This window comes from Zootoca vivipara, chromosome Z2, assembly GCF_965207765.1.
Source record: "Zootoca vivipara chromosome Z2, rZooViv2.hap1.1, whole genome shotgun sequence".
Classification (NCBI taxonomy): Eukaryota; Metazoa; Chordata; class Lepidosauria; order Squamata; family Lacertidae; genus Zootoca; species Zootoca vivipara.
The window spans coordinates 30,139,633-30,153,975 of record NC_142585.1 but is presented as its reverse complement, the minus strand read 5'-3'; the positions used below and the strand labels follow the sequence as shown (position 1 = coordinate 30,153,975).

General features: G+C 44.9%; 1 protein-coding gene across 3 annotated transcripts in view; it reads right to left on the bottom strand.

The window, feature by feature from the left end:
- OPHN1 (oligophrenin 1) overlaps positions 1-14,343 on the bottom strand; it is a 124,590-nt gene that overhangs the window by 68,652 nt on the left and 41,595 nt on the right. For all 3 annotated transcript variants that reach the window (XM_035113211.3, XM_088664700.1, XM_088664701.1), the window contains 7 exons: positions 13,195-13,256; positions 12,826-12,897; positions 7,480-7,581; positions 7,265-7,375; positions 5,632-5,736; positions 3,716-3,845; positions 1,864-1,964 (listed from right to left, as the gene is read on the bottom strand). In XM_035113211.3, the coding sequence (XP_034969102.2) occupies positions 1,864-1,964; positions 3,716-3,845; positions 5,632-5,736; positions 7,265-7,375; positions 7,480-7,581; positions 12,826-12,897; positions 13,195-13,256 (683 nt within the window). The remainder of the gene's footprint in view (positions 1-1,863; positions 1,965-3,715; positions 3,846-5,631; positions 5,737-7,264; positions 7,376-7,479; positions 7,582-12,825; positions 12,898-13,194; positions 13,257-14,343) is intronic.

The window sequence follows — 14,343 nt, the reverse complement described above, 5'->3', positions numbered from 1 at the left end:
TTGCTGTTTAAGGTCTTAAATGACTCAGCCGTGAAATACCTGAAAGGCCACCTCCTTCCCTACAGATCTTCTCGTGTGCCGAGATTGACAGAGGGAACCCTTTTGGTAGTTCCCCCACCCTCAGAGACTCAGGGTGGTGGTGGTGGTGGCAGTTCAGGGGAAGAGGGTCTTCTCTGTGGCAGCCCCTAAGAGAGCTGCACCGGGCTCCTTCACTAAACAGCTACTGGAGAATGCTGGAGATGTGCCTCTTCGCCCTGGGCTATTGGCACTTGAGAAGTATATTTTTAGTACTCACTTGTTTTTATAAATTGTTTTAAACTGTTTTAATACAGTCGTATTTAATACACCCTGTGTCCCAAATGCTTCATTGCGCCTAGAGGCTAATCTTCCCTTGGTAGAATTACAGATCTGGCGCAGGACACTTAACTATTGGCTTCACCTAAACTCATATCCCCCTGGCCTAATATTCTTAGTGCTGCAAGATTGTCACAAGAATGCCTGAACTAAAATTGTCTACCAAAAACTTCACTCTTGTGGTCTATCACCACAACAGCTAGTCACTTTGGGTTTTAGTAAAGCAAACAGTCTAATTTGTCAGCGCCTAAATGAAATCGAGTGTCAGAACAACTTGGCCACAATAAGGAAATTTTGCACACGGTATGACTATTTCCCACCTTCCCATTTTGACTCTCCGGCACCCTATCTGCATAACCTAGCAAGTCTAAAATATAGGCACACTTTTACTCTCACAAGATTTAATGTATTGCCCTTGGCTGTACAGTGGTACCTCGGTTTGCGACCGCAACCCGTTCCACAGAGGCGGTCGCTCGACGAAGCGGTCGCTCGCCAAAGGCACGCTTCTGCATGTGCGCGAAGCGCCGATAAAGCACTTCTGCGCATGCTGCGCAGATCGCTTCTGCGCATGCGCGAGCTGCGCAGATCACGTCTGCACATCCAACGCCGCAGAACCCAGATGTAAACACTTCCAGGTCCGCGGCAGTCGCTCGCCGAAGCAGTCGCTCGCCGAGGTAGGCATAAACCAAGGTTTGACTGTACTCGAGGGACGATTCCAACAGATTCCACACGAAAAATGCTTACGTCCCTGTGCAGTACCGAATCGGTGGTGCATGTCCTTCTGGCTTGCACTCTTTATAAAGACTTGAGGAATGAGGTTATCACCCCTCTTTTATTGTCCATTCCAGGTCACCCAGCCACTGCCACACTGTCCTTTCTCTTGGCAGATGAGCAGGTGACAGCAAAGGTTACAAGGTTTTTAGCTGGGGCAATAATAATAACCACTATTTGACTATTGATTCAAAACCCTTAACTGTATTTAATATAATTGACTTTTTATTTCTATTCTTTCTCTCTATCTCATATTGTTGTTTTATTGCTATGGCCGATGGCTGATGCAAATAAAGATTCATTCATTCAATACAGTCGTACATTGGTTTTCAAACAGCTTAGTTCTTGAATATTTTGGATCCCGAATGCCACAAACCCCGAAGTGAGTATTCCGGTTTGCAAACTATTTTTGGAAGCCAAACATCCGATGGGGCCTCCGCGGCTTCCAAATGACTGCAGGAAGCCGCGCTTTGGTTTCTGAACATTTTGGAAGTCAAACAGACTTCCGGAATGGATTCCGTTCGACTTCCAAGGTACGACTGTACTGTGTTTTAATGTTGTAATCCAGCCCGGGACCTTAAGGTGAAAGTTGGCTAATAAATTAATAATAATAATACATGCAGCATGTCAAAAGGTCGGATGCAGAAATTTGCAGTGGTGTCCAGAAGCCACGCTGCAATTACCACCAGAGTGTTAGTTTTAAATGCTTCCCAGAGCATTAAGTGGGATTTCACTTACTTGCTTTGACCCTGGCTTCTGCTCCATGTGTGTCATCCTGAACACCTTTGCCTCTTTCTCATATTGGCAGTAGTATTTGACCCATGAGATGCCCAGCGCCCCTGCATCAAAGTCCAGAATTGAACAAATTTAATAGAAGCTGTCCAAGGTACATCTCTTACTTGCATGCAATATCTGGTGTAAAAAAAAAGAGAGAGCTTTTAAATAAGGCTTGTTCCAGCAGGGCAACCTGGGAATAGGCACAAGGAAATAGTGCATGAGATAGGAGACCCTGCACTTAAGCATAAGAAGAGCATAAGAAGAGCCTGCTGGATCAGGCTAATGACCCACCTACTCCAAAATCTTGTCCTCACAGATAGACTGCCACTGGGCCTGGAGGTTCCAGAACAGCACCAGAAGAGCCCTGCTGGAGCAGGCCAACAGCCCATCTAGTCTAGCATCCATAATTTTGCTTGTCCTTTTCTGAACCTAGCACCATTCAAAGGACATGCTATCCAAGAGCACACAGAGCAGCCATCCCACTATTCAACCTCAGTGAGATTAATCCTTGGCCATCCCCTTGACAGTAAGCAAACCACCTGGCATTCTTCTTCCCTGCCCTTTGATGGCAGGCAAAGACACCTGGAAAGATTTGAGGGAAGGGAGCTAATATTCCAAGCTGTTAAAACAGCTGCATTCCCTCCACACAGCAAAGCCATAGCAGATTCTGCCAGTTCCATCCCATAACTGTTCTGAGAGTGCAGGAACCCTTTAGCTGCATTCTGAAAAGAAAGTCTGATTAGAGATCTGGAAGTCCAAATCTTGCTGGCGGAACAAGGTTCTGTGCAGAAAACCTTTTTAAAAGCTTACAGTATGACTGCATCTCATGCAGTATTTGGCTCCAGGGGTTCTGTTTATACATAAAAATCATGTATTGCCAAACCTCTGAAGTCACCCCATGGCCAGCGGAGGCGGGAATAAACAGAGAGAATCCCCTATACTTCCAGCAGACCTTGCCACCCAAGCAAAGTAGAGAGCTTGAAAGCTCTTTTCACACTATGTAACCCTAAGGGACCCAGCACAAAAGGGCTTCTAATATCTCTCTTTCAGCGCATTGGCTCTGGAAGGCCAAGGATGCTCATGTGAGATCTTGAGGGAACTCAAGTAGCCCTACAAGATCTCATGAGAGTATCCCACCACCTGCAGAAAGGCAGAGAACTTAAAAGCTCTTTCCAGACCAGGTAACCCCAAGCAAGCCTGGCATATAATGAACTTTTATGCTCTCTACCATTACTTAGGATTTAACTTGAGCAATTTCAACTAGCCTGCCTTCAATTTTATAAAAATAAAAATAAAACGAGTGTTTTCTCCACTGTAAGAACTAGTTGAAATGCATGTTAAGAGGTCCAGTAGAGTCCCTCCCGACTTCTGACTCTCCCCTCTTTTCCTTCAGTGAAGCACTGGCTGGAAGGGAGATGAGAGAGTGGTGGGCAGAAGCTATTTCTGAAATTTTGCAGGCTGGCAGAGAAGAGGAAATATGGCCTGGGAAACTGTGGAAAACATTTCTGGCACAGTGGAATCTCAAATGTCCAGAGCTGAGTCCGGCAGAGGTTGATTCTGGAAGCCTCCCTTATAGAATGAAAGAGTTGGAAGGGGCCCAAAGGATATCATCTAGTCTAACCCCCTGAAATGATACCTGGACATATGGTCAGCCAACCTCTGCTTAAAAACCTCCAATGAAGTAGTCTGCCCACCTTCCAATGTCACCAAATCATAGAATTGGAAGGTGCTCCCAAGGGTCAACTGGTCCAGTCCCCCTGAAATGCAGGAACCACAGCAAATCCCTCATAGGATCCCCTTGGAAGACACTTACATTTTTCTTGCGAATACAGGTAGCCTTCTATGGTCGGCTTCCCAGGGAGCTTGCAAGTGAGAGGAGCTTCCTTCATCCTCTTCTTGAGGTCTTCCAACTCTTCCCGTGTGCTGCTGAAGTGATTCCTAGTCTGTTAAAGCAATGGGGAAGAAGAAGACTACTACTTAATTTGGACATAACAGCATGAAAGCAAAAGCTCAAGAATCTGACATTCAGCTAAGGTGCCTGTGCCAGTCTTTGGCAACCTGTTGTCCTCTGGACAGATTGGACTACAATGCATGCTGCCTGGGGCTGAAGGGAGTTGTAGTTCAAACAATCTCCTCAAAAATAATTGACTGGGGGCTGCCTTGCAAGATGAGAACAAAAAGTCCCTCGAGTGCAGCCCTCTGCATCAAAAAACAAAACAAAACAGTAATCAGAAAGTGGACAGCAGCAGTACATAGGGGCAAACAGTACAGTTGCACCTTATGAGCATTTAACTTTCACAATTTCAACCCTGCGCTGCTAGGTTGAAATTGCGCAAATTAAATGCACACAAACTGTAAGCTCTCTGCCTTGCTTACCAGATAAGGCCTGGTCGGGGCACCAGCACCAGAAAGGTAAAGATGTTTGTGCATGGGCAGTTCTAAGGGGATGGTTTTTCCGTATACGCAAAAACCCTTGGAACGGAACCTCTGTGCACAATTCAGTCATGCTCTGCTGCTTCTGAAGAGAGAAGTTCCATTGAACATATTGCTGTATGGGATGGGATTTGATTACTTTGAGTAAATTTGAAGGGTCTCTGCTCCACCTTTGCCCACACAGCTCTTCCCCACTGAATAGGGGAAAGGCTGTGAACATTCTCCCTGCTTGCATCTACCCAAGCATAGCCACAGGTTTCCCCTGGTGTTCCTGGACTGCAAAGCATTGGGCTAGATAACCCTTGAGGGGCTCTTCCACCTCTATCCAGTTTCTCAGAGCCACTAGATTGCTGGTGCCCAAGTCATTCCAGCAGTCGCTAAACAGCAAGAACACCCAGGTCTCTTGGTTTCCAGAAATAAGTGTGGACAAACCACTCTCTGCTGAAAAGAAATAGCTGGGAAGGCAACTACTCAGATGATGGCCTCTGTTAGCAACAAAGCAGCCACATGGGGAATCAAGACGCCTTGCAAAAAGAATGGAAGAACAAACACAATTTGCAATGCGGCAGATTCCTGGTCAAAGTGGACCCTTGGAAAGACTGCAAGGCCGTAATCCAGGCATGTCAAACCAGCGGCCCTCCCGATGTTTTGGCCTACAATTCCCATCTTCCCCAACCACTGGTCCTGCTAGCTAGGGATCATGGGAGTTGTAGGCCAAAACATCTGGAGGGCCGCAGGTTTGACATGCCTGCTGTAATCCATAAACTGGTGGGAACTTAATAAAATTATGCATGGCCTTGAAGAAGTGGATAGAGAACGCCCCTGCCCTGCCCCAATAACCTGTGGACATCCAATGAAACTGAATGTAGGAAGATTCAAGAAATACTTATGCACGCAGTAAGACTATGGAACTACCTCCCACAGGAGACAGTGATGGCCACCAACCTACACGGCTTAAAAAGAGGACTAGAAGTGGAGGAAGCTATCAAAGGCTACTAGGTACAATGGCTATGCTCTGCCTTTGCAGTTGGAGGCAGCAATGCTTCTGAATGCCGGTTGCTAGAAACCCAGGGAGGGGGGAAGGGGAGAAGGCTCTTGTGCTCGGGTCCTGTTTGCAGATTTTGCACAGGCAACAGTTCAGCCACTATGTGAAGAGGATGCTGGACTAGACGGGCCATTGGCCTGATCCAGCAGGCTCTTCATATGTTCTTACAAGACATATGGCACTGCGCACCGAATAAGCATTTCTTCAGTAGGAGTGAAGAAGAAAGACAGGATAGTGGGAAGCAAACTCACGTTCTGCAGACTGAGCTGAAGCTGTTGCTTATATGGCAGGAAATCCTGCGTCAATTCCACAGTCAGGTTGTTGTAGGTGAAGAGGCTATGGAGGAAAGCCAAGACCTGTGGTGAACAAAAGAGACAACATTTTCTAAGTTAAAGAGCAGATCTGTGTATCCAGAATCAGAGTGCGTAAAAATCCTCCCGGCCTGCTGAATCTATTTTGACAGTTGGACAAGAAAGGCTTAAACACTGGACACATCTCCTTTTCTGGAGAAGCATCTGCTACATATTCTGGAAAAGGGTTTGTCTGTCCTCCATTGGGCTGGACACCTCTCAAGGTACCCTAAGTTATGGGGCAGATGGAAGGCACTGTTTTGAATCAAGACGGCAGACTGACACATGACCTTGGCATGACTTTGCCTATTTACTGGCACAGGTTCAGCCTATTGTAACCAAACTCGGCAAGAGGATTCTTAATGTAGGGGCAGCCATTTTCGTCAACATTTGGACGACAGGTGCCATCTTGAAACAAGATGGTGGACCAAAAGGTAACTTTAGGATGACTTCACCCCATTTTCAGCACGATGGGGCCAAACTCACAAATTACACTATCCATTTGAAAGTCAAATATTTTTCCGTTTCTATTCTGCTTTTGGGATTCCCCGCTAGTGCCTGCTATAAAAGATTCCAGAATGGCTTTGGGCATGGTGCAGAATCAGGAAAAAACTAATGCTTCTCCTAGCTATGCTCCCATACCTGGATTTGAGAGTCTCTTGCCCTGGCGTCTGGGAAACACATAATATCTGCAGGTGTCGGGTGAGATGAGGGAGTTAATGAAGGGAAGGGTGACCGGGAGGATAGGGTCAAACAACATTTATTCTCAACGTACCTGTGGTTACTCTGCGCTAAAACGGAGCCAAGGAGCACTGGGTTCTGCAGCCTTTATATATAAAAGCTGAGCATGTGCAAGTCTTTATTTATTTATTTATTTATTTATTTATTTATTTATTTATATGCCCATTCATTCATTTCATGAAATTTATACACACCATGACTAAAATGAAACCCCAAAGCTCTTTGCAAGGAAAATAAAATTCAGTAACTCAAACACTCAGAAGATAAACTCAGCAACACACTAAAAACAGATTAAAACAGACACCCACATTTGACATGTCTAGACAGGCTTGCCTAAAGAAAACAACGTTTTTAGCAGGCACTGGAAAGAATGTAGTGAAGGCACCTGGCTGATGTCAATAGGCAGGGAGTTCCAGAGTGTAGGTGCTGTCCCATTAAAATATTTGAGTTCTTACAAATGCAGAATGGGGATTATTTGTCACCTGAAACAGTGTCAGGTCTGCAGATCAAGGGGGTGCATATGGAGAAAGGCAATATTGCAGGTAAGCTGGTCCCAAGTTGTTACAGGTGTTTTATACTAATACTAACACATTGAGCCTGATCCAGTAGCAAACTGGCAATCAGTGCATCATTTTTTTTTGTTTTTTTGCAAGCCACAGGCAACATCAACAGAGGCAGTAAGACATTATACGCCGCCCCTGTCCAATGGAGATTAAGTTTCTGTAGCCTGTGACACATGCTTCAGTGCCAAATGCACTGGAGGGAAAGAAAGTTTGCAGGGGTGTTTACTTACAGGCTCCACAATACTAAACTTCTTGCTCTCCTGCACTTCTTGGATCTGATAGACGTATTCCAGGGAAGATTCAAAGAAAACATGCCGCTCTTTATCTACCTGCATGTCAGCCTAGGTAAGAAACAGAATGGGGATGTTAATACAACAGCAGCACTGCTACTTTTACATGTCCTTACAAAGTATGGTTCTCAAGTGCTGAAAACATCTTCACCTACCTCTTGCAAATGGGATTCTTTTTTCTTTGAAGATAAATTCAAATGGCGATCCAACATGGAGTAGAACCTCTCCCCGTCCTTCTCAAATTTCTTTTTCCGTTCCTAGAAATGGAAGAGATGCAAAATCATTGTGTTGTGAGCAACTGTTAAGTACTATTTTTAAAGAACAGATGTCAGGGGTTTCCAGCCTGACCCTAAATGGCACTCTCCACTGGCTCTGCAAAATTTTAGTAGTAAAGGAAAGGCGCTCTGCATTTGCACAGAGGAGTCATTCTTATTAATGACATGATTCCACATGATTCCAAGCTGGATTATCAACCAAAAAAAAAAAAGTATCAGAAGCAAGCACTGGTTACAATATTTCTAACATTTGTACACTTAACGTTCATCCAGACAGCTCAGAATGGCCATGTTTTAACTTCACAACCACCCTGTAGGGAAGTAAGAAAGACTGGAAGATTGTGACTTGGCTCACCCCAAAGAATTCTGGGAGCTGTGGTTTGTTATGGGTGCTGAAAGTTGTTAGGATACCCCCCTCATTCCTTCCCCACAGAACTACAGTTCCCAAAGATCCTGTGAAGAGGGATTGACTGCTAAACCACTCTGGGAATTGTAGTCCTGTGGGGAAGGAATAGAGGGCCTCCTCAGAACTCTTAGCACCGCCGTTGCCCCCTGACCATGTATGGAGATATACTGATACCCCTGCAACTATTATGCGGGGAATGCTCTGGGAGCAATTTTGGGGTCCAAAAAGGGGGTCTGTGACTATTATAAGGTGGTGACCAGTATGTGGTGAAATACAGTAAGCGGTTTATATGCGGGAGCTGGACTGGAGGACCCTTGAGGTCCATTCCTATTCTACAATTCTATGATTCCATGAGACTTCTTTTCTCCTCCCAGAGCTACCAACTCTGGTTTCCTCTGAAGAGGAACCGATCATTAAACTGCTCTATAATTGTTGTAGCCATCTATTTTTTCCTCCAACGCTACAATTCCCAGTACTTCCCGTGAATGTTAAACCACTCTGGGAATTGTAGCTCTGTGAGGGGATAGGATGGGGCTCCTAACAATTCCCAGCGCCCTTAACAAGGCTGCAGATCCCAGAATTCTTTGGTTGGAGCCACAACTGTTCAAAGTGGTATCCTAGCACTTTAAATGTATGGTGTGGCCTTGGCATTCATAAGGAAGAACTTTCTAGAAAGGGGAAGGTGAGATAGAGGACTACAAGTCTGGAAGCTACCTGCCTCTATAAGAAGCTACATAGCATCATGGCAAGGAGTTTTTCACCACACTGTTCACCCAGAGATGCTAGCTTTCTATATGGAGAAGTTTCCCTTTTTCTCTGAGGAAGCATTCAGCTATCTATCATCTCCCAACTGCACTCTTGAAGGGGTATCATCTTGGAGAAGTTACTCCTCTTTGTACAATCAGAGACTTATCTAGGCACACACAAGAGCCAGCTGCACTAGCGACAAATGGCTTTTAGTAAACTTAACTGGGGGGAAAAAACTGAGAGATATAAAGGAGTCTAGAAGGCCATCTGCTCCATTGCATTTTCAGGCAGCTGGCCTCTTTCTAAGAAATAGAAAACAGCTTTTCTATATTAAAGAGAAAGTTCATCGCCCATTCTAGATCCAAAATGGCTTTTGGAACAGCTGCAATATGCTGGCAGCTTGGGACGTGCTGCCAGATGGATTTCATCTTATACACAAACCAAGCCCTTGGACTTACGCCACCCGAGACCCAGTGAAAATCACTGGGACTAAGTGGCCTTAAGGATACTCTATTAAGAGGTTGGTGGAGATTCCTGCAGTGCAGGAGGCTGGAGCAGATGATCCTTTCCAACTCTGCAATTCTTTGATTCTAGGGTTGTGTGTAGGGTTGTACGTGCAGAAATGATACCTTCCTCCAACAATTTTTAGAGAACATATTTTCTCCCATTGGGGAACTTGCCAGTGGATATATAAGCATTACTAAATGCCCGGAATTGGTGTTAACACACCCAGAGCCACCTGGAATTTGTTGCACGGTTGGGATAAGACCATGCTGGCTTGAACTGCTGGGAGCTGGGGGTCCAACAATATCTGGAGAGCATCCACCTCAACCAATGCACACACAAAGTTAATTGAGGGTTTATCTGCAACAGTGGTTTCCCAAGTGGGAGGGAACACACCCTGGGGGACGATGGGATTACGTATGAGGTGCTGAGGCAAGGGGGCACTAAAGATGGAAATGACTATCAGACTTTGAAAAGCCGGCATCAGTTTTGTTGAATCAATTAAGATAAGCAATTGATTGGATTTTAAATAAATGTGCAGCTAATTGCTACAGTTCCAAATTTTATTGTGTTACTGTCTTCCTTGGTGGGTCATGCAAACCACTATTACGAACAATGCTTGTATAAGGGTAGGGTAGGGGGGGGTACCATGGAACCATGGCGGCAGGGGCATGAAAAAGTTTGGGAACCACCACTGCAATTTGGGAAGCTCTTTCTGATCTCTAGCCCAGCCACAAGGAGGAGCATTTTACAAGTAGTTCAAGACAGAAAGGGCCAATGGGAAAACATCTGTGCACAGCAGGAGGCAGTTTGTGTCTGTAAAGGGGTCAGGGAACAGCCTCAGAACCTCCTATGAGAAACAGATGCTCAAAAACCTGCAGCAATTCACCTAAAGTGGGAGCGCCCATGGGTCTCATAATTTTGGAATGAGGTGTATCAAGAAATCTCTAAAATAATTAAAAGCAGCATTATGGCTTCACCACAACTCTCTTTATTGAACATACGGGATGGAGAAGTGGGAAATATGTGCTCTAAGGAACTTCTGACTTGGATGTTGGCTGGGGCCAGAATTTCAATAGCCCAGCTATGGAAAAACTCTAGGAGACTTGCACTTTTCTTTGTGGTATGAAAGAACATGGACCTCAGCTCCAACAGAGAAGATTATGCCCGAGCTGCAGATTCCCAGGTGGAAAACTAAGAACATTTATTGCAGTCTGGTGGAACTTCATTATGAAGTGCCATGTTAGGCAAAATGATTCCTGCATTGCAGGGGGTTGGCTAGACTCAAGGGGGATAACTGAGCCTTCCCACGAGTGGGGCTGGACGTTCAGTTCTCTGTATGGAGGTGTGGGCTTGAATCCCACTGCTGACACATCTGTTTTAGGGGGAAGAGCCATAGCATAGTGGTAGAGCACCTGCCTTGCATGTAGAAGGTCCCAGGTTCAATCCCAACCATCTCCTGCGAGATACACCCTGTCTGAAATCCTGGTCTGACTCGGTATAGCTTCCTATCTTCCTATGTTTCAATTAAGATACACTAAATTTGTTGTCTCCCATGTGCTATGGAATTTGGTTATTTTTTTTTTAAAAAAAAACCATGTAATGAATGCTCTGCAAGAAGTTGGTGCTATTAATTTTCACTACATTCTTTTTTAATATGACTCCCACATGAGGAACGGTTGCTATGTTTGAGAGGTTTTAGCTCAGAAAAAAAGTGAAGAAGAGGCAACATGATAGAAGTTTATAAAATTATGCATGGCACACAGAAAGTGAGTAGAGGGAAGTTTTCTCCCTCTCCCAAAACACTAGAATTCACGGACATCCAGGGAAGATTCAGGACACAAAAAGGAAGTCTTTCTTCATGCAGCACATAGTTTTAACTATGGAACTCTCTGCCACAGGAGGCAGTGATGGCCACCAACCTAGATGGCTTTAAAAGAGGAATAGGCAAATTAATGGAGGAGGAGAGGGCTATCGACGGCTACGAGCCAGGATGTATATGCTCTGCCTCCACAGTTGGAGGCGGGCAGTAATGCTTCTCGATACCAGCTGCTGGAAACCAAAGATGGGGAGGGGGTTTGTGCTTGGATCCTGCTTGCATTGGGGCATCTGCCTACTGGCAACTGTGACAGTAGGATACTGCACTAGATGGGCCACTGGCCTGATCAGGCGGGGCTCTCCTTATGTTCATAGGGGCAAATGAGTGTGGTCACACTCACTTCCCTGTTTGTGAACACCCAAAGAGAAGCTACAACAGCATGAGCATTATTTCTACTATGGCAGTTTGTTTTAAACTTTTGAAGTCTGGAAACAGAGACAAGGAAGGAGGCAAAGTGTCAAGCGTTATGGTCTGCAACTTATAATGTCAATGACTCCAGATGGGCTGGGCTGAATCCAAGCTTGTGTGTTCGCCAAGAAGTCTCCATTTCACTGGTCCACAGCCAATTACTTTAGCCTGCTGACTAATGGGGAACTTTGACTTTTTGGTACTGGACAAAGCGAACTTTTACACTCTATGAGAGACTTCTTTACAGAGGGGGTGAGTGTGTTTTCACCCTGCTTGCATTTTTTGTATTAAAGTTTTAATGATGAATTTAGAATGGTTTTCCATCTTCGTTACACGAGCAGACGACGGCATATGAACAATGGCTCTTGACCCATGGTTTGCAAAACAGGTGGTAATGCCCCTTCAATAGGGTCAGGGGAGATCACCTAGCTGGGTGCTAAGAGGCAAAAGGGTGGGGGGGAGGGTGCTGGATATGTAAATGACCACCAGACTTCGAAACGCTGGTATCACTGGATCAAGAGCATCAGTTTTGCTCTAATTCGTTAAACTCAATAGTTTTAACTGGATTTTGAAGCAAGGTACAATTAATTTCCATTGCGTTATTATCTTCCTTAGTGGGTCATGCAAATGCTTTTTTATAAGGTAGGGTAGCACTGGGGGCATGTTTATGGAACGGGGAGGCATGGCTTGAAATTTTGGGGGAGCCACTGCCCTAGTCCTTGCCACCTGGAACATAGGAATCTGCCTTATGCCAAGTCAGACCGTGAGTCCATTCGGCTCAGCACTGTCTGCACTGACTGGCAGAAGCTCTCCAGTTTTCCAGATAGGAAGCACCTCTCAGCACTTCCTGGAGATGCTTTTTGGGTCACTTCCAGGTTTGGCGCCGTGCACGCATGATCACCTGTCAATTAGACATGTGTAAATCAGGAGTTGGTTTTCTATAATTCTGCTGGTTTTATCTGTATTCAGCAGATAAACATATTACACTATTCTATGTAAATATTCCACATAATATTTTTATGTAAATGTTTTTATGTAAATACTTTATGCAACCAGGTGTTTTTTTTTCCTTTTCCCTTTTTTCTTTAGCGCTCTATAAATTGCTGAATATATAAATATACAAATAATTTCCTAAGTACAAATTGAAGGGGGCAGGAGGAATTAACTTACTTTGGTGAATCCTTTTCCCTTTTTTCTTTAGCGCTCTATAAATTGCTAAATATATAAATATACAAATAATTTCCTAAGTACAAATTGAAGGGGGCAGGGGAAATTAACTTACTTTGGTGAATCCAATTTGCTCCTTGCGGAAGTTTTCCAGCGGTTTGATCAGTAAATCACTAGCATTTTGCACCTGTAGAGAAAAGTAAGAAAGTAATGCAACATATAAATAACTAACTTTTATTTATTGCATTTCAATCCCTTTTTTTTCTCTTCAAATAGCTCAAGGTGGCGTACATGCTTCTCCCCCTCCTCATTCACAACAACCCTGTGAGTTAGGTTAGGTGAGAGGTGGTGACTGGACCCCAGTCACACCCAGTGAGCTTCAAGGCCGAGTGGGAATTTGGATTCAATCTGAATGCATCCACTTTGACTACAGCCCTTAAGTGTAATTATGCCGATGGAGGAACAAAGGGTGGCCTATACTCACCATCATTGATCTTTCAAGTTCCACCTCTTGAAGCAGCTCCGAAAACTCCTTAAAGGATTCGGCTACGAAGGAGCGAGAAGAACAAAAACGAGTTACTTGGGACTGACTCTCCGGGGTTGCAAATTATGTACTGCAACGGCATACAGATCATTATTATTTACTTTAGTTTTATACACCACACATCCACACAACCCAAATAATACGAGAACTCGCAGACATCCAAAGAAGCTGAATGTTGGGAGATTCAGAACGGATGAAAGAAAATGACTCCTTCATGCAGGGCACAGTTAGACTGTGGAACTCCCTCCCACAGGAGGCAGTGATGGCCACCAATCTGGATGGCTTCAAGAGGATTGGACAAATTTAGGGAAGGGGAAGCTGTGGACGGCTGGGCTTTGGTGGCAACAATACTTCTGAATACCAGTTGTTGGAATCCACAGGAGGGGAGAGGGCTCTTGTGCTCAGGTTCTGCTCCTGGAATTCCCACTGGAGCATTTATTCAGCCATTGTGGGAACAGGATGCTGGACTAAATAGCCCATTGGTCTGATCCAGCAGGCTCTTCCTATGTTCTTATGCCAAGGACTTCTTAACTGAACTATGATAGTGGCCTGACCAGAAACAACAGATCCTTCAATCTCTCTTGCATGAGCCAAAAGGATTGATCAGTTGGAACAAACATCCTGCAGCAACAATAATGCCTTGAAGGAGATGAGGAAGGAAGTCCACCACCTCAAATAAAGAGGCAAGTTAGTGGCCTTTGCCATTATTTATGTCCCCATGCCTGTCATACATCACAAGGCTGAAACAAAGATAAGACAGTGGAATCTCCATGGCTTTTCAGGATCGTCCCTGTGATCCTGCTCTTCCTCTGACTCATCTTGGCATGACACTATCTGCCTGTTTCCTATCATTTCCAGAGTTTTCCAAGAGTGCTAAGACTTCCCAGCTCATTTGATCAGAGCCCTCAGCTTCTCATATCACCGTAGCAGCAGTTTCCAGTCTCCAAAACCGCTGGTGGAACAGCAGCAGTTAGAGGCAGATAATTCCCCAAATGCCTTTTAAAGGATGCGGTGCAGGGGTGCCCTTCCCCCCCCCAAAAAAACAGCTTGGTTTTCATTAACCCAGCTTTTTTGCCAATTGCACGAATT